Source organism: Arachis stenosperma, chromosome 1 (genome assembly GCF_014773155.1).
Source record: "Arachis stenosperma cultivar V10309 chromosome 1, arast.V10309.gnm1.PFL2, whole genome shotgun sequence".
Lineage (NCBI taxonomy): Eukaryota > Viridiplantae > Streptophyta > Magnoliopsida > Fabales > Fabaceae > Arachis > Arachis stenosperma.
The window spans coordinates 23,691,261-23,709,924 of record NC_080377.1 but is presented as its reverse complement, the minus strand read 5'-3'; the positions used below and the strand labels follow the sequence as shown (position 1 = coordinate 23,709,924).

Here is an 18,664-nt window from a genome sequence, read left to right as displayed (position 1 = left end):
CTCCAACAAAATCCTAATTTTCCAAATTTTATCGCTCCGGACAAGCCCCACTTCCTTCTCGTAACAAGTTTGTCTCCAAAACCGTGCAAGAATTTCATCGATGACCACTACCTTCTGAAATCTATTAAGAACAAAATTGATTATTACAGGTTCCACTGGATCGAAATATTCTACAACATGGCACTATTTGATGCAGAAATAACAGAATTTTGGGCCAAACTTCTATTGATTCGAAAGCTGCTCTTGTTGCACCCTAAGGTCGAGTTTCTATGGTAGATGGATAGTGACGCCATGTTTACGGATATGGCATTTGAGGTTTCGAGAGGTACAAAGATTACAATTCTGTGATGCATGGTTGGAATGAGATGGTGTATGATGAGAAAAATTGGATTGGGTTGAACACTAATAATTTTTTTCATTAAAAGATTGTACATTGAAAGTGAAAGAGAATTAAATTGTAATTAGAACTTAGGGTTAGATTAGGTTTGGTTAAATTATAAAGTGTAAATTTAAAAATTTTGAATAATTTTTTAAAATTTGGATAATTTTATTAATAGAAACTTATTTTTTATAAATACAACATCAATTTTAATTTTTTGTGGTTAAATTTGTTAACATCTAAATTTTTATGATAAAAAATGGTTATTTACTCGTTTAATTTATTACAAACTTGTAATTGACGAGATTAATTATCAGACTTAATGACCAAACATTCATAACGTCAATATTATTTATCAATTTTTTATCTATAAATAGTATTTTTTTATATTTCAATAAGAGTCATATAATATGTTCTCAATCGGTTTATGTTCATGGAATTATTATACCCTTCCAAGTGTCAGAATTTTTTAGTTACTATCACACCTTTTTTATCATAACCTGTGAAGTGCTTTCGATGAAGAACTCTCCAACTGAATTATAACTCGAATTCACCGTCTCACTTTGTCTATGTTCTCTCTACAAAAAAAAGTTTCAAACAATAAACCACATGACACCGAAACAATACCAATTTAAAAAAAATAAAATCCTAACGCTCTAAAGTGGTACTAAATAAAGCGTACAGACACAAGTTTATATATATATAAACAAAATATATGATTAAACAGATAACATAGTTTGTACTTTCTTTAAAATTTTACGTAATTATTACTAACAACTAAATATATAACAAAATAATAGAGAATACTAGAAGTCTACACTTTTAGTTTAAAAATAGCCTAATATCAATTCAAATGTAAATTAAAGGAAAATATTAGCTTGCTAACATTTTCTAAAAATAATTATACCTTTTAATTTAAAAAAAAAATACGTATTATGCTATGAAAAGTAGTTTTTAACTGGACCATAATTTTAAGTTTATACGATAAAATATTTATATCTTCGTCATGTCAAAATAGTTTAATTGTTTCTGATTCTAATAAAAAATACTTCTCTCCATTATATTGAATTAAATTCGTGTGATATTCAGATCTCATGTCACTCAGCAAATAAATGAGTTCAATAATCACTTTAATTCGTTTCCAAATTCGCGTGATATACGGATTTCATGTCACTTAGCATCATTCCTTTAATAAAGATAATTGGTGCGCCTAATCCTAAATATTAATTGGCAGAACCGCATTTTCATTTCTTTAGTTGTTAATCTTTTGAAATAAAAGATTTCTATACAAGCCTTTTAGAAAGCAAGAAATTCAATTTGACTAAAATACTTCTAATTGCACTTAAAATTTCATCTAATCATCGAATCAAGATTCTGTAAAGTAAAAAAAATTATAAAATTAAATAATAAGATAAAAAATTAATTACTTTTAAATTAAAATAATTAAATACATATTTTATAAAAATTATAAAATTAATAATAATTAATTACTCTTTACTTTATTAATTTACTAACTTACTCTAAAAAATCTAATTTCAGAATGCAAAACATTGTCTATAACATATAATTAGCCTATCAAACTCGAATTGAAACCATTTTGGTTCCTAAAATTTTTGATCGGCCTCAATTTCGACCCTCAAATTTATAGTTACCCAATTAACATTTTCAAATATCATATTGTAACTCATATTTTTCCCTGTAGCTATTTCTATTAACGGAGATTAATGTGGCACGTTAAGTTGACAGAGTGTATATCCACGTGGCACCCACCTTACCAGAATAGATGTGTATGTGATGAGTGAATAACGTGACAAAAGTTGAATGAATTCAATTTCTCCAGCAAAGTCTCGAACATATTGAAAAAAGAGGGCTGCAAATTGAGTTCATTCAACTTTTGCCACATTATTCACTCATCACACATCTATTCTAACAAATTGGGTGTCACGTAGATACACACTCTGTCAATATAACGTCCTACATCAAATTTCTATTAACAGAGATCGATACAAAAATAAATATAAGACACAATCCAATATTTGAAGGTGTTAATTGGATAACTATAAATTTAAAAGTCAAAATTGAGGTCGGTCAAAAATTTTAGAGAACAAAATAAATTTCAACTCATCAAACTCTTTACCTGTGTTTTATAAAATCTAATGATAAACTCCTCGTATTACTAAAAGTTTAATTATTAATCCAATTTGACCTTTAAATAAACTTTTTAATTTTCAAACTCAAAAATGTTTATATACAACAAACTCAATATAATATTCTATTAGAAATTCAGAATAATATTTTTTAAATCAAAGTTAAAGATAATGTCAATGGCAGGATTTCAATGCCTAATTATTTTTACCAATTATAGGACAACTTATAAGCAGATAAATTTGCAACTAACGAGCAACAATAGTTATTGTCTTACGATACTATTAGAAAGATAAAAAAACTAAAATTTGTTTTATTTAATCTCCATTGATTATCATAATAAATAATAGATATGGTGAGAATAATTAATAAATACTAAATATAATAAATTATGACTATTTTTGATTGATTTTTTTTATTATTAAACATTTTTAATTATCTTATTGGAGAGTAACAGCTGTACAAGTATCCCCCACCCAACCCATCAAATTGCACCACACTCTTCTAATAATTAACTTTCTTAAAGTGTAGAGACGGCAAAACTAAAATTTTGCATTTCCATAACGAACTCTATAAATGCTATGAAATCTAAAATTAACTGTATAATTAATTATTATATATTTTTATATAATTATATACATTATTTTATATATTTTTAATAAAACAATAAACTACTAGATTATTAAAAAAAGGTTCACACCAAAATAATAAAATTCATTATAATAAAATAATATTTTTTGTAATAATATAATTAATTTAATCTTAATATAATATTAATATAAAATAATTTTATATAAATATTTAATCATGTAATGTCATATCAATAAAAATAATTTTTACATTGACTAAATAATTAATAGTAATACAAAAAATAAATATAATTAAATAATTATATAAAATATATACGCTGTGAATACTTTAAAATTAAACTCTTAATATAACATGATAAAATTTTGAATAAACATCTAAAATGATCCCAATAAATTCTAAATCACATATTTTGATAGTCAAAAAATTTTTATTCTCTATAAGCCATAGAGAACTACCCACAAATTGTGGTTTTGAAAGAAAACTAATTTGTTTTATAGTAATAATTCTTTTATACATAATTGTCTTATAATAAAATTTGTTAGCGATTTATTTGTCTAATACATATTAAAAATTTGATTGAAAATAATAAAATAATTATTAAAAATATAAAATATTCAATTTATTAACTTAATTTTTTTTGCATACACTAAATATAAATTGATTTATATATAAATAAATTGTCCCCCTCGGATCTCATTGACAAACCAGAACATGCTCCGGAGTCCTGATGACCACTGAGTCATTCACTGATTCTCTCTAGTCTGTTCTAGTCCCTTTCTCATATGCCATGTCTTGCCCTGTTTCCCACAAATTTTCACCACTACTGTTACTGTAATTTCCATAGCACGTTACGCTATTATCATTACCCATCCACCACATCATCACCTTGACCATACACACCAACAACAACGGAACCAAACTTATTAAATTAATAAATACACACAAATTTGTGAGTAGTGTTGGTCACATCCACCACACACAGAATGGGGAATTGCCAAGCTGCGGAGGTTGCAACGGTGGTCATTCAGCACCCGGCGGGGAACAAAGTTGAGAAGCTTTATTCGTCGATTAACGCTAAGGACGTTATGAATTCCAATCCCGGCCATTATGTTGCGCTTGTTGTGTCTTCCCCCAATCTCAACTCTCAAAACGGAACGCCATTCAAGCAGTTCAAGCTTCTAAGACCTGATGACACTTTGCTTCTTGGCCAGGTTTATCGTTTGATCACTTTTGAAGGTTCGTCTTATCACCAATTTTCTTTTGTATTCATTTTTCTTCCTTTCATTTCTTTATGTTTGTTTGAAGATAAAATAAAAAGAAAGAAAAGGGAAAAAGAAAAGAGCAAAAAAAAATGATTATTTTTTATTGTTTGGTTATAAAAAGAAATTAGAGAAAAAAGAAAAGAGATGAAAAAAAATTGGTGGGATCTTCAATGCTAAAAAGAAAAGGGAGGAAAAATTTATTTTCTTTCACCATTTTTAATGTTATCCCTTTATTTTTTTAATATATTTTATAATACAAAAATAAAATTATCTTTTTATAATATTTTTTTATTTTTTTTAATCTAAATACATTCAAGAAAAATAAAAATTTACTCAATTTCTTTTTTCTTTATTTATTTCCTTCCAACCAAACATAGAGTAAATCACTAATTTGCATCTGAGTTATCACAACGCTCACAAAATGTTTCTATTTTAATTAACGACAAAATTATTTGAAATTTAATAAAAATATCTAATCTTAAATATATATTCTCAAAAAAAACTTAAAAATTAAATTTTGATGCATTTATTAAGAATCATTAAAAAAACAAAATAGTTTTATTTTAAAAAATTTTTATAATTTTGTTATCAATGACCAAAAATATTTAAAAAAATTAAAAAAATCTAAAGGTTAAATTTTTATCTAATTTTTTACGTATTTTTAAAATAATTATTCCAAATGTTTTTATAAAATTTTGTATAAAATACATAAGTTATTTGATATTTATAATAAAAAACATTATTTTTTATTATTTTTTATCAAATTTTATGATATTATAAAAATATTTTTATTGTTGTCAAAAGTGAGGACTACTTTTGTATGTATATCCAAAATTGGGTTCGATTCTAATAATTTTTTACCCTTCTTTTTACCACCAATACCAAACATACATCGATTTCTTTGTTTTATTTTTTCAAATAGATTTTAGAATAAATTATCATTTTGGTTTTACTTCCTTATTAAATCAATATTGCTGTGTATCAGCATATTTTGGTCATATATTCATAAGCTTTATATGAATCAATTTATAAAAATAATTTATTATTCTAATTGATCAGATATTTTATAATATAGTTTTTGTGATGATAAAGTTTTAAATAATATTACATATTTAAATTAAAATATTTAATTTAACATATAAATGTATAAAAAAAATTTATCATACTATGTTAGAAACATTGTACTCCATTTTAACACACATCAAATATGACAAGAAAATATTTCAAAAAATATTTTAATAAACATTATTAGAAAATTAACATCCGTTCCTCCTTCAAATTTGATAACTTCATAGCAAGTATACTTTTGACGTTAGTAGACAAAATATTGTAAAAGAATTTTTTTTCTACAAGTACAATTTATCTTCAATTATAGCTTGGTGGGTGCTGTATATGTGTAGATGTGTTGAAGGAGTTTGCTTCGAAAAAATGCGGTAAGCTTGGGAAACTGCTCGAGAGAAGTGGAAATGGGGTTCAGATGAAGCACAAGGGCCCAAATCCTACTGCTTCAAATTCTGATTTCAATTCCATTAAGGTAAATAACTGATTAACTTGCACGCTAATTTAATTTCTATTACAATGCAATATGTTGAAACAATTTACGCCTTTTTCATCAAGGTATAATACAGCAAAATATTTGTAAATTTTGCCTTCAAATTTTTTCCCCAGAAATTTATTGCAAATTTTGTTGCAAATTTATTATCAAACGCCGTGGTCACTACCAAGATTTGTTATGTCTTTTGCTCGCTCTCCACTTTTCTTTGTCTAAATTATTAGATTATATTTGATTTGAAATAACGAAAATACCACTTCGATAAAGATATTAAAAATGTCTTTTTCTTAAAAATGTTTATATGTGTCATGATATTATTGGACATTTTTATTAAATTAGTTAATAATTTATTTTTTAATAAATTAGAATAAAATTGGTTTATTATAGTAACAATAATAAATCCAATTGTCCGTACTATAATTATTAGATTCAATTTGATCCGGCCGATTTACACAATCTAAAATCGAATTATGTTTAAATTTTTTGATAAAAAGACAAATATATCCTTAATTTTTATTTAAAAAAAAAACAAAAAAAATCATAATCCAGTGGGTTATATAAATTAGTTAGTTTGACCTAATCTGATAACAATTGAGTTTATTATTATTATAAAAAAAATTGGTTTTATTTTAATTTGTTAAAAAGTTTAAAAATAACAAATTCATTAATACGTACAATAATAATGCTATACATCAATAAATTCATTGTTTTGTAAACAAAATATTATTTTAATTATAAAAAGATAAAATGTCACTTACCTTTTGTAAAAATTCACAATAATGTATAACCCATAATTTAAGTCATTTTTAAAGAATTTACTATTCATAATTCAATATATAAAAAAAGTTCTATTTGATTTGTTTCTAATTTTGATATTTTGTTTGTATTTTTAAATTCTGTAAATAAAAAGTGAAAATAAAATATAAAAATATAAATAAAATTTTATTATTTTCACCTTTTTTCAGAAAATGCAAAATAACAAAAACAACAAGTATTTATCAAACCACACAAAATCTTGTCTTCTGCGTTGCAATAATTTGATATTCATTAATGATTTAAGTGAGAACCTCAAGGTGGATTTTGCCATTTGTTGTAATTTTCGCCTAAAGCAATTTTTTTGTGGAAGAGTTTAGTTCATCAGGTGGCGTTACTATTTGGCATTTTGCTTGATGCATGATGCCCATGCTTATGAATTTCCACCACTTTTAATACGGCAGAAATACACAGCGAATCTAAAAAAAATGGACAGAAGGCTAAAATACACATGTGAATACTAAGGTGTCTTTAATATTGTGTTTAAGTTATTAAAAAAAAATATATAATATATAATATTTAATAATTTTAAATAATTTATTTTTTATTTTAAATATTTTATTTTTTATTTAAAAGATAAATTAAGTAATTTAAAGACCACAACAAAAATACCATAAAATTCATCAAATATATATAATATGATAATAAAATAAATTTTGTTTATGGAGACACCTGTGAATATACATTTAATGATTGTTTGTTTGACTCTATTAGAAGTTTGCGCTATGATATTCTAATTTTATGGTGAAAATGATCCGCATTAAAAATAGTAAATGTCCTTTATAGTCCTGATAATTTGTTTGAACGATAAAATTTTTTTTATAATTTAAAATTTTTTAGTTAATTTCCAACTATTTAAGTAATTAATTTAAGTAGCTTTTTAAAGAGTGACATATTAATGTATCAAGAATTATTTAGACTAATTTTTTAGATAGTTAAAGATTAATTAAAAATTTTTTAATTGTAAAAAAAATAAACAAATAGTAAAAAATTACTTCTAGTTAAAACCCTTCGTTTTTAATGATGATATTAGGTAAGTTTAGTCATAGATATATGATATTTGATTTAGTTAGCTATAGTATATATAGAGAGAAAATTAGAGAAAAGTACGTTAAACAATGCATGTTCTTCCACTATAGAAATAGTGAGACAGTCCTTTTTTGTTATGTTCCCTTTGAACGCTTTCTAAGTTTCTTCACGTTTCCACTTGTACTACCAAATTACAAAAGGAACGTCAGGACCGCAGGCAAGCTAATCAGAACCTACCATGGATGCTTTGGTTAAAGTTGCATCTTTTCATAACCATAAATAAATAAATAAAATCAGATATGATAAGATGGAACTTAATTGCATCTTTAGACAAGTTGCCCCAAACCTTACCGTTTGTTAAGTCTAAGTGGCCAAGTAGAAGCTATCATGGAAGAGTCACCCTCCACTTATCATTTCTATTTGTGTTTGAGTGAATAAAGTGGCCAATTTGGGATCCTGTTATATATATCCTAATATTATTCAAATTTGATTATTTGACTAATTTAATCTAAATTCGATGAAAATTCTTAAAAGAAGGGTAAAGTCTCTCACCAAGAATTATGTTCCAATTCTTAGAACTAGAATACATAAGAAATTTTTAGATGTACATTTTAGTTTTTAAATTTTTATTTCGTTAAACAAATTAGTCTCACATCAGATATTTATCAATATAAAAGAATTAATTTTTAAAATTTTAATTTTTTTTATGAATTAATGTCTTTAATTATTAAATAATAACAGAAGCTGATTTTTTTAACGAAAATTTGATATGAAAATTAATTAATATGTCTAAAAATTAAAAGAATAAGAACTAATTTAATTTGGTAATTAAAATTTATTAAAAATTAAACTATTCAACTTAAAATTATTTAAAAACTAATTTCGTATAGAAAAAGTATAGGAAAATAATAATTGTAAACTGATTACTCCATTGCTACTTGAATTCCTGAAAAGAATTTAGGAACTTTGACTAATAAACTGTCGTCATAGAAAAGAAAGAAAAAAAGAACAAACACTAGTGCTAATGAAAATAGACACGGGAAAGGTTTGAGATAAAGATATCTTTGGTAAAGTAATATCACTGCTGACTACTCTATATATTATCATGAACAAAACACGATTTGTCATTTCTTATGTTATCTCTTGCCTCTTGGCGTGTGTGCCTATATAACCCAACAATGTGTTGGTAACTTTATTTGTGTGTCAGATGGAACAGGAGATTCACCAAATAGGAAGTAATGGCAGCAGCAGCAGCAGCTATAACAAAGGTTTTGGAAAGCATTTTGTTGTTGGTGGTGGTAGTCAATGGAGGCCAGCCTTACAGAGCATTGCAGAAGTTGGAACTTGAAAACACATTCATTATATTAGGCATTAGCCTTTATCCCCTCCATCATTCATGCATTGAAAATCATGCTTCCATATTCCAGTAGTAATATTTGAACAAAAAGGCTATAATTTCAATACATTGATATTCTCCGATCCATCTTAATTTGGGAGTGGATATTGTCATTTTTATCTTGATGATATTATTTGTATATATGTTTTTCAGTGCATTTTTGCCTGATATAACATGAAAATGATATTATCAAAATAAAAATAGAAATGACAATTTTATTCTTACTTAACTTAAATATTGTGTTAAATGTAGCTCTATATTTCAAATATATGTATACATACATCGAACTTATTCTAAGTAGAGGTGGTTGTAGAATATAATGCAATGATTTTTTTATTGGGTTCAATTGTTTTTGGACAATTGGGTTCAGTTTAATCAAACTTGATCTCACCACCAAATAGTAGTAGCTCAGAATGTGATCAATTACAAAATTTGGGCTTCAAATATGTAGAGAAGACGTAAAGATTACTTGGTTTAAAAGTATGCTGGATATACAAAAAAAAATGGGGATTGGATTTTGAATGTATCACTTTTTGTTCAAGAGAAAGTATAGGAGAACAACATTGTTTTTTAAACAACATAAATAATAGGTTAAAAAAAGAAAATTAATTTTAATTTTAAAATTCAAAATTTGAATTAATTAGATATAATCTTTGTTTTGAATTTGACTTTCAACAACCATAAACCCTTCCCCCTACCCGCACCGCGCCCCCACCCCAGCTCTCCATGTGCTTCTCAACCACATGAAGTAGCCCCATCACCTCAAATTTGTACATTATCACTATTGCAGCCCCAACTCGAAGGCCACATAGTAGAATAGAATTCAACGAGTAAATGTGGAATATCGGAAGCACGCAAACCACTACATTGTCGCGCTGAATGTACAATTTGGGGTTCTCTCTGTCTCTCGCGAACCACCGCAAGCGTTCTGGCTTTTTCGTGCGTCTGCAACTGCCGCACGCATTCCAGCCTCATTGCGCCTCCATCCCACCTATCGCTGCAAGCAGCCCAGCCTCGTCGCGTGGTAGTGACTGCCTCTGCTCACCTCGCCTCCATTGCGCTGCTGCAAGCAACTCAGCTTTGTCCTTCATCGCGCGTGCAGATATTTATTTTTCATGTAAATGAGATGCTTATTTTTCATGTAAATGGGATGTTTGTTTTTAATGCGAATGGGATGTTTATTCTTAAAATGGCGGCGCTTGAGAGCTTTCTTGCCGGCGAAGGAGGGACTGCATGCTAGGGTAGGTGACGGACGGCTGGCTGCAGTGCAAAGGGAATTTGGGTTATAAGGGGATGTAACTAGGTCAAAGTGAAATTAGATAAAAGTGGTGGATTTAGGGTGAAAGTGAAATTAGATGGTTAGTGGACATGAAATACAGTCCGTTGTTCACATTGTTCGCATCTCTCATTGTTCACCTAGTGGGATTGTGTAAATGTTACGACGATTCTAAGATATTTAAAGTATCAGTGATATAAAAAATTTAATTAAAAAAAAACAGTTGAAATTGGGCTTAAACCCTTTCATATGACCTAAAAAAAGGTTGAAAATAATTATCATATCCTTAATATTGTATTATGAATTTTCTGTCTCCTCCATTTTTTCACGATTTTTAATTCTTCTCTCTAATCCATTAATTTTCACAACCCCACCCCACATCTCCTCCCACCATCTCTTTTATGATCCATGAATTATGTCTCTAAATAATTAAGATTAATTAAATAAATAAATAAGACTTAAAGCCATTTAATATATCTAACAGAAAAATAATAAAATGAGCAAATATTGATTAACATAATTAATCCACTTGAAGTCTTTTGATATTTTAATGTATACCATTTTCTTTTATCGTTTTAGCATATGTAGTGGAGGATGGAGTAGTTGGTGTACAATAATCCTTTAGTACTGGATGTCTAATTGTATCATATCTTATTTTCATTGTCTAATAATTTTTTGTTGTCTAGTACTTCTTGAATCGTATAAGGATATTGTCTAATATTCAATCTGTCAGAACACTCGTGTTATATATGTCGGCAAGCATCTCTTGAAGGCATTTGGCAGTTTTCATCTGTTAAATATTATACATCTTCTACTTTTCACCATGACAGAACTTGAAATGTTACTGCAACAGACAACAATAGTGAATTGCATTATTTTAAATAACTAGTAATATAATTTTAAGTTTTAAATAAAAATAACTTATTTATCTTATACAAATCCCACCAAAAGTCGTGAACATAATCCGGAACCATGCTAAACTTAAGTAAAAACCACCAATAGTGGCTCTTAAATACCAAGTAATCCTCTTCGTCTTTCTGCGTAGAGGATTCTAGCTATTTCACACAAAAAGGGGTATTTATTGAGTGACATACATATGTATAAAATATACTAATCATTTCCATCAAACGCGAGTGAGGGGCAGGGATCAAATGGAGATGCCATAACCTCGTAGGATGCTGCTGGTGTCGACTATGTCTGCAACTGAATTTGTGATTGAGTTTAGGACTGGGGCTAGGGCTGAGGCTATGGCTAAGGGTGATTCTATGGTTGGGTGTCACTTGTGTGTAATGTGTAAACCCATTGGTTAAGAAAACCCTTCTCGGTTTGTCAAAAGTTGGGATAAGAAAGGTAGGAGGAATAGTAGTCGTAGGAAGGGCGCCTGACAAGGCACCTAAATTAAGTGCCATAGTCGTATTCTTCCTATGCTACCCCCTACGACCACCAATTGTGGTACCATGCCCCCTACCGCCATCACCCCGACTCCTACCTGACTATGGTGACATGTACCCTAAACTAATAAGATGTGAACTACAGTAAAGTAATATTGCGATAATAAAATACACATGCATTCAAACCAATTAAAGCATAACATAAACACAAGTAATTAAAGGTGTTACTTTCACTCACACTCATCAGAAGGTTAAGTGGTAGATTTGTCTTTGTCATCAAATGCATCCTCATCATCCACATTCTGTAATTGTCGTATCGGGAGATTCACTATGTCAATCTTGCGTTTATGATTCTCACATGGTTTATTTCTTGAGTTTGTAATGATTCATCTTGCGTTTCGTCATCAAGAGAATATTCCCTAAGTCTTGGTTTGCATTAATCACAACTCTTTAGTTAGATTTAGTTCTCCCAAGATATTGCATGTAATACACTTGAGGTGTATTTTGTGCAAGTATCAAGGTATCATATCTATCATACCTCCTACCATAGTTCACCTTGATAATTTTATAGTCTTATGCGTGTGAATGGCTTGAGGCCGTGTAGGATCATACCATGTACAAGTGAATATAACTAGTTATTTGATTAGTTCACTTAGATACTCTAGTTTTAAAATTTCATTCAACAATTTATACGAGTCACATTCACTTTGACATGCATCACCCTTAATAAAAAATTTCAATGTTGTTTGTTGTGCTTCTTCAAGCATGTTTGAGTATGTGAAATTTTATTCTGTTAACTTTTATTATAATCCAACTACTTCAATGCATATTAGCATCCCATACTAAAATACATAGATGAAGATTGATATACTATCCCATTATTAATATCATCAACCTAGCATTAATTGTCAATAAGTTGAGTAGTTATTTAAAAAATTCATGTAATGACCAATAATGTGATACACATTAATTAAATCACACGAAATCATTTAATACACATTAATTTCAATTGTCATTTAGTTATTGCTTGATATTTTAATGTCATACTATTTAATTTTCATTAATTGTGATCAAAACACGATTTTTTATAGTCAATTTTAATACATTATATTGTGATTCTAAGAGAGAACGACTCAAGATTAAAGCTCTTGATATTATTTTGAATTGAATTTGTGACATCTTGTTATCAAATTTTAATGGTGTTAACTTTCGGTTTAGAACTATCTACAATGAACTTGAGCATTTTAATCTTGAAAAATTTTAAACAATTTCTTAGCACTTATCAAGTTTTTGGCATTACTGCCATGGAGTTGCAATGTGTGCTTTTATTAGCTATGGTGCATATATGAATAATGTAAATAGCTTGCTTTTTACTTGTTTTTTTGACTTTACTAGTAGTTAGGAGCTTTTTTTACTTCTTAAATATAGTATAAATATTGTAAATATGCTTCTTTTTTACTTTTAGATAACTCTTATATGGTTTTATTACAAAAGAAAAAAATTAAAAATTTCAAAATTCAAAAATATTAGTCTAGTTAGATAGCTACATTGCATGTTTCATTCTAATACCTATGTATATACTTATATTTTGCCCTCCATTCATGAATGTGTAACAACCCAACTTTCAGCACGTCATGATCGTATTAAAAGTATGGTGTTATTAACCTGTTTTCCTTTATTATCTATTTAATATTGAGCCTTTACATTGATATCGCATTTTAGTTTTTAAGAAAACTCCATAAAATTTTGGTTTTTATTTATTAAAGTCATATACCAAAGATATCCAAGTAATAATAATCATATATACTAATAATAATAAATGTTATATACAAGAAATCAAATGAAACTCAGATACAACACCAACTCTTCTGTATAAAATAAAATCTTAAACAACAAGAGCGAGTGGACTCTATAAAAACAACTTAACTCATAAAACAAAATCCACTATTTGTCTGTGGCTTCATATTGAGTCTTTAAACCTGTATCACTGAAAGGGTGAAAAGTTTTGGGGTGAGAACTAACCACACATTCTCAGTAGGGAATACGAATGCCATGAAAGGAAAAAATAAAATGTAAATAATTAACTTAATAAAACTATTTTTATAACGTTCAAAAATACTTTTAGTTTTACTTTAGAATATTTAATTACTTTCTTTAAATTTCTAAACTCAAAACAAATCTCAACCACAAAATTAGTCATATTAACCATTTTTCAGTCGCATAATTAATTCCCAATCACAGCATCAGTTATTAGTCAACACAGTACGTCCACACACTAATAACACAAAGTAAGAGACCTAAATCAACACACAAACAAATTGCAATGAGACAAACAGCATAACCACAAAGAAAAAAATACAATCAAATGCAAATGTGCAAACAATTTATGATGCATGCCTGTCCCTAATGTAAATCATGAACTCACGTGTCGGTTGTCTATCCGCAGCCCGACATTACCCGGAATGGATTCTGAATATGGTTTCTCCACTGAATCAGTCAGCACGGGTATTACATGGATGTCCCCATGTCAGTCAGATACCAAAGCCACACGGATTTACCCTTGTCAGTCACACTAAAATCATAATCATATAATTGCTATAGTATATGTGCATTCAGTGAGAAATAGGATACCATATGGACGAACCCATATTAGTCAGATATCACTTGCTTTTCAAATGGGCATCCCTACTTAACAATTGACAAAAAGACCCAATCAAATAACCAATTCTCATATATAATTATCAGTTTCTAGTCTTTTGTTCATCATTTACAGTTTCTCAATCATCATTTTTCTTTTTTTTTTTGTCATACCTCCGCATCACCAAATAATCAATCATACTTCCGCATCACTACATAATCACTTACACTTCCACATCACCATATAATCATTCACACCTCTGCATCACTAGAGAGGTACACTTTCAACCATTTATCAATCATAATATCAAAATATTTAATTTATAAGTATTCAAACTCTTTCAACATTTAATCCAGATAAGATCCTCTATTCATTATTTAAAACTCTTTCTTACCCCTCTTAAGTATTCTTCAAGCCACTTTCAAGTACTTTTAAGCAATTTTTTCATATTTTTTCTTACCCTTGCATCTTACTCAAATGTTTTGAATATCAACCCAAAGCAAGTGGGACAAAACTACAACTCTTGCATTTTATCCAAGTGTTTCAAGTCTCAACCTGGAACAAGTGGGATGTAAGGTCCCACATTGGTTTGGGAGGAGAACGAAGCATGCCTTATAGGGGTGTTGATACCTCTCCCTAGCATGACGCATTTTGATGAGTGAGTGTGAGGGGCTTTGGCTATCATCCCTATCATCAAAGGCAAAACCGTGAGGCCTTATGTGCCGAAGCGGACAATATCGTGCTAGCGGGTGGTCTGGGCTGTTATAGATGGTATCAGAGCTGGAGCCCGGATCAATTTGCCAGCGAGGGCGTTGGGCTCCCTTAGGGGGTGGATTGTAAGATTCCACATCGGTTGGGGAGGGGAATGAAGCATGCCTTATAAGGGTGTGAATACCTCTCCCTAGCATGATGCATTTTGACGAGTGAGTGTAGGGGGCTTTGGCTATCATCCCTATCGTCAAAGACAAAACCGTGAGGCCTTGTGTGGCAAAGCGGACAATATCGTGCTAGCGAGTGGTCTGGACTGTTACATGGGACAAACCTCAATCCTTGCATCTTACTCAGGTGTTTCAAGTCTCAATCTGGAGCAAGTGGAATAAACCTCAACCCTTACATCTTACCTAAGTGTTTCAAGTCTCAACATGGAACAAGTAGGACAAATCCACAATCCTTGCGTCTTACTGGTGCACGAAATTGTGATCACTACAACTTCGCACAACTAACCAGCAAGTGCACTGGGTCGTCCAAGTAATACCTTACGCGAGTAAGGGTCGATCCCACGGAGATTGTTGGTATGAAGCAAGCTATGGTCACCTTGTAAATCTCAGTCAGGCAGACTCAATTGGGTATAGTGATAAACGAATAAAGCATAAAGATAAAGATAGAGATACTTATGTATATCATTGGTAAGAGCTTCAGATAAGCGAATGAAGATGCCTTCCCTTCCGTCTCTCTGCTTTCCTACTGTCTTCATCCAATCCTTCTTACTCCTTTCCATGGCAAGCTTATGCAAGGGTTTCACCGTTGTCAGTGGCTACCTCCCATCCTCTCATTGGAAATGTTCAACGCACCCTGTCACGGCACGGCTATCCATCTGTCGGTTCTCAATCAGGCCGGAATAGAATCCAGTGATTCTTTTGCGTCTGTCACTAACGCCCCGCCCTCAAGAGTTTGAAGCACGTCACAGTCATTCAATCATTGAATCCTACTCAGAATACCACAGACAAGGTTAGACCTTCTGGATTCTCTTGAATGCCGCCATCAGTTCTCGCCTATACCACGAAGATTCCAGTTAAAGAATCCAAGAGATAAACACTAGAGCCTTGGTTGCTTGTAGAACAGAAGTGGTTGTCAGTCACTTTGTTCATAAGTGAGAATGATGATGAGTGTCACGGATCATCACATTCATCAAGTTGAAGAACAAGTGATATCTTGGACAAAGAACAAGCGGATTTGAATAGAAGAACAATAGTAATTGCATTAATACTCGAGGTACAGCAGAGCTCCACACCTTAATCTATGGTGTGTAGAAACTCCACCGTTGAAAATACATAAGAACAAAAGTGATCATTGGTTTCGGCCCCAGAGAGGGAACCAGAAGAACCAAGATCTGATCTAAGAACTAGATGTCCAAAGATGAAAAATACAATAGTAAAAGGTCCTATATATAGAGAACTAGTAGCCTAGGGTGTACAGAGATGAGTAAATAACATAAAAATCCACTTCCGGGCCCACTTGGTGTGTGCTTGGGCTGAGCAATGAAGCATTTTCGTGTAGAGACTCTTCTTGGAGTTAAACGCCAGCTCTTATGCCAGTTTGGGCGTTTAACTCCCATTTTGGTGCCAGTTCCGGCGTTTAACGCTGGAATTTCTGAGGGTGACTTTGAACGCCGGTTTGGGCCATCAAATCTTGGGCAAAGTATGAACTATCATATATTGCTGGAAAGCCCAGGATGTCTACTTTCCAACGCCGTTGAGAGCGCGCCAATTGGGCTTCTGTAGCTCCAGAAAATCCACTTCGAGTGCAGGGAGGTCAGAATCCAACAGCATCTGCAGTCCTTTTGAGTCTCTGAATCAGATTTTTGCTCAGATCCCTCAATTTCAGCCAGAAAATACCTGAAATCACAGAAAAAAACACAAACTCATAGTAAAGTCCAGAAAAGTGAATTTTAACTAAAAACTAATAAAAATATACTAAAAACTCAACTAAATATACTAAAAACATACTAAAAACAATGCCAAAAAGCGTATAAATTATCCGCTCATCACTTACCCAGGTAATTGATCAACAATCATTAATCAATTTCCAATTAGAATAATCATAATCACAATTTAAAATCATGTTCATTCATAACCACAGTCTCAACCAATTTCATAATTCATTATATCTACCCCCAACATCAATTATAATAATTATTTTTCAACTTAACAAAATCCTAGAATTCATTTCTGTTTAACCTTGAATAATCAATCTCATATATCACTCTTAGAATTCACAACTTGAAATTCATATTTTTGAGCGGCAATGCAGCTAAACGGCGGTAGGAGTAGCTCCTTCTTCCTCTGGCCATCGTGTTTCTCTTTCCTCTGCCCAGCGGTGACAGCGAAGCACAACGGTGACGGTGAGCTTTCTCCCCTCCATCGCGTTCGGTTCCTCTCTCGGCAACGGGGACCGACGCGACAGTAGCAACAGAGCGCCACTCCTCCAGCTCGCGCATCCTCTCCCTCCTTTTCTCGGTGACGAAGATCCGACGAAACTGGCGGCGATCATGGGTAGCTCTCTTTCGTGTGCGCTCTTTCTCCCTCCATGGTCGGCGACGACGACGTCGACAGCGGCACCCAGCCCCGCCAGCGCCATCTCTTCCTCTCCTCCCTCTGTTTCCTTTCTCCTCGATCTCCCTTTTCTCTTCTTTCCTTTCTTTCTTTTCTTTTTTCTCGTGGGTGTGGGGGTGGCAGCAGTAGTGTTAATGTGAGGGAGTGTGTGTTAGTTTTTACAGTTAGGATTTGGATAGAACAAAAATTTAATAAAAATAAGGATAAAGTAATAATTTAAAATCAAATTTAAATACAAAATAATTATCTTTAAAATACCATTTAATTATCAACTTATAAATTATTTTCAAATAAATATTTATTCAATAAAAATTGAAGATAATCAAATTAATTCTCCTTTATTCATAAAATAAAATTTAAAATCTTAATACTCAAATTAAAGCATATAAAATATTCATTATTTTTTAATTACTACAGCTTTAAATTATAAATAAAAAAATACTCAATTATTATAAAAATCTCTGAATACTAATTAATTTAAACTCAAATTATTAAAAAAATTAGGTTATGAGTATCTCTATAAAAAAATTTTTAAAAATGAAATCTTAAACAAATATAATAAATCATTAATAACTTATTATTTAAATTATAAAAACTTGAAGTGTTACAGACTTTGTTATACATATTCATTAATAACTTGTCATTCAATTAATATATCAATGTAAGAGTTATAATTTGCACAGATAATACTTTATTAATTTCCCTAATACTGCATCACAACATTTTATGAGTGCAACAACAATTATGTTTCATCTTATGAGTAAAAAGTAAAAAATATTACATAGTTAAAATATCATATAACACATTTTGTTATTATTTTAAAATAATTAAATAAAAAGACAAGCCTCAATTTTTTTTGT

At 30.2% G+C, this 18,664-nt stretch overlaps 1 protein-coding gene across 1 annotated transcript; it reads left to right on the top strand.

Moving 5' to 3' along the window:
* The first annotated feature begins 3,816 nt into the window (after positions 1-3,816).
* LOC130983985 (uncharacterized) lies at positions 3,817-9,507 on the top strand. Its single transcript, XM_057907565.1, has 3 exons — positions 3,817-4,351; positions 5,778-5,911; positions 8,979-9,507. Exons 1-3 carry the CDS (start codon positions 4,099-4,101, stop codon positions 9,117-9,119), a joined length of 528 nt encoding a protein of 175 aa, XP_057763548.1. The 5' UTR covers positions 3,817-4,098; the 3' UTR covers positions 9,120-9,507.
* The last annotated feature ends 9,157 nt before the right edge of the window (positions 9,508-18,664 follow it).

Excerpts from the sequence above, each read along its gene's own strand:
- LOC130983985 (XM_057907565.1), top strand. The coding sequence starts at position 4,099 with ATGGGGAATTGCCAAGCTGCGGAGGTTGCAACGGTGGTCATTCAGCAC. Across the intron at positions 4,352-5,777 it reads TCGTTTGATCACTTTTGAAG|ATGTGTTGAAGGAGTTTGCT; the intron begins GTTCGTCTTATC and ends GTATATGTGTAG. Across the intron at positions 5,912-8,978 it reads CTGATTTCAATTCCATTAAG|ATGGAACAGGAGATTCACCA; the intron begins GTAAATAACTGA and ends TTTGTGTGTCAG.